The 1,929-nt window shown below is 32.6% G+C and overlaps 1 protein-coding gene across 1 annotated transcript; it reads left to right on the top strand.

Moving 5' to 3' along the window:
* Window positions 1-18: 18 nt before the first annotated feature.
* LOC106740862 (cytochrome P450 4C1-like) lies at window positions 19-1,850 on the top strand (the record flags this gene model as incomplete). The annotated part of the gene is made up of 4 exons (XM_014612313.1): window positions 19-235; window positions 627-806; window positions 870-991; window positions 1,527-1,850. Coding segments are annotated over exons 1-4 (765 nt in total), but the record flags the coding sequence as incomplete, so codon positions are not given.
* Between the last annotated feature and the right edge of the window lie 79 nt (window positions 1,851-1,929).

Below are 1,929 nucleotides of genomic sequence, written 5' to 3'. Positions count from 1 at the left end.
TTCCCATTTAATTAACAATCAATATTGATATATCCGATATATAATGTGTAAACGATTGATTTGTAGGATCGTGTAAGAAAAGAAATTTCTAACGTGATGCAGGAAAATGATGGAAAGCTTACTATGAAGGCATTACAGAGTATGCCATACTTGGATATGTGTTTGAAAGAGTCGATGAGAATGTATCCTAGCGTCCCTTTTATATCGCGTGAATGTTCCGAAGATGTAAAGTTACGTGAGTAATTAATAGACTCTATATATAACATTATTATATATAGATCTCTATATATAACATTATTCTTCGGACAGTTCAAACATGGAACTGCGATGGAATACAAATAGATATGAAATCAACAGAGTGTATTTTAATGTTTCCCATAAAATAAACAAGAAAACTTATATAATCATATTTAAATTATTCATCTATATTTATAATAATATATTATAATATTTTGAAAAGTTGTAAATCTTTTCAACTCGCTCAACTTCATTCATTACTCCACGTGTATGGAGAATTTGCATATGTGTACAATAAATTAATTATGCATATGTACATATATATTTATTGTTAAACTTTCTATTGCTGTATATAAGACATACTTTATTAGATTCATTGGTATTTTCAGATCCATATTTGGTGCCAAAAGGCACAACGGTACATCTCGGTATCTATGATCTTCATCATGATGCTAAGATTTGGCCGGATCCGGAGGTATTTAATCCAGATAGATTCTTACCAGAGAATATAAGGAGTCGTCATCGTTATTCCTATTTACCATTCAGCGCCGGACCACGAAATTGCATTGGTAATTTATAAAATATTAATTTCTTATTCCGGAAATATATTTTAATGGAATTACAATCTATAGGTCAACGATTCGCTTTGTTGGAGTTAAAAGCTTTGATAGCTCCTTTGGTGTACAATTTCTACTTAGAGCCCATTGATTATTTGAAGGATATCCGATTCAAGGTGGATTTTGTATTTCGTGCTGTACGTCCAATTCGCATGAAATTTATTCCGATCACACGTACATCTAACACGAATATTAATTCTTAAGAAGAAATCGATTAAAGCGAAATGTTACGTTAATAAGATTATATATTAATTGAGATTTTATTAATTATAAACACAGTGGATGTTACGTGCAAGCATATCTTATCATTGGCAGTTAAGAATAGAAAAAGAAATATGTTCTTCAAACAGCGGATATGTAAATGTGCATTGTAAGGTTTGTAAGGCATTGAAAGGCTTTGGAAAAATTGAATTTTTTCAATCACATGTAATCGCTGTCAAATCCATCGGCACGAACAATTATAACCTTCCGATGCGCATCCGTTATTATTAGTTTGGAAGCTATAAAACGGGCGTTTTTGGTTAGTCTGTGTTCAACTGCGACTGAGAGAGGTTAATTACAACGTGCGCTCGATATTTTTATTTATAAATTTTAAAGGTATTCTTCTTACTCATTTTGTAAAATTTTTTCATGTTTGTGTTTCATTTTTATTTTATATTTCTCCCAAACCAGATGCAAACAAAACGCGATTTACATCTACTTTTTTTGTATGAGTACAAATTGAATCATAGTGCAACTCAACCTTCGAGAAATATTAATCAAGCTTTCGGAAATGGATCCACCAATGAAAAAAATGTTCGATATTGGTTCCAAAAATTTCGTTCTGGCAATTTGAGCATCGTCAATGAGCCTCGAAGAAGACCACTGGTCCATATTGATAACGAGGAATTAAGGACGACTATGGAATCCGATCCAGACACAAATATTCGTAAACTTGGGACTAAGCTAGGAACTAGCCATACGGCTGTATTGAAACATCTGCGTGCAATAAACAAAGTAAAAAATTGGACTCATATGTACCGTACAAACTGACGGAACTGCAGATGGTCGACCGCAAGAGTAAGTGCGCATCTTT

The sequence above is a fragment of the Dinoponera quadriceps genome, unplaced genomic scaffold (genome assembly GCF_001313825.1).
Source record: "Dinoponera quadriceps isolate SergipeBrazil2010 unplaced genomic scaffold, ASM131382v1 scaffold594, whole genome shotgun sequence".
NCBI lineage: Eukaryota > Metazoa > Arthropoda > Insecta > Hymenoptera > Formicidae > Dinoponera > Dinoponera quadriceps.
This window is presented reverse-complemented; position numbering and strand designations above follow the sequence as displayed.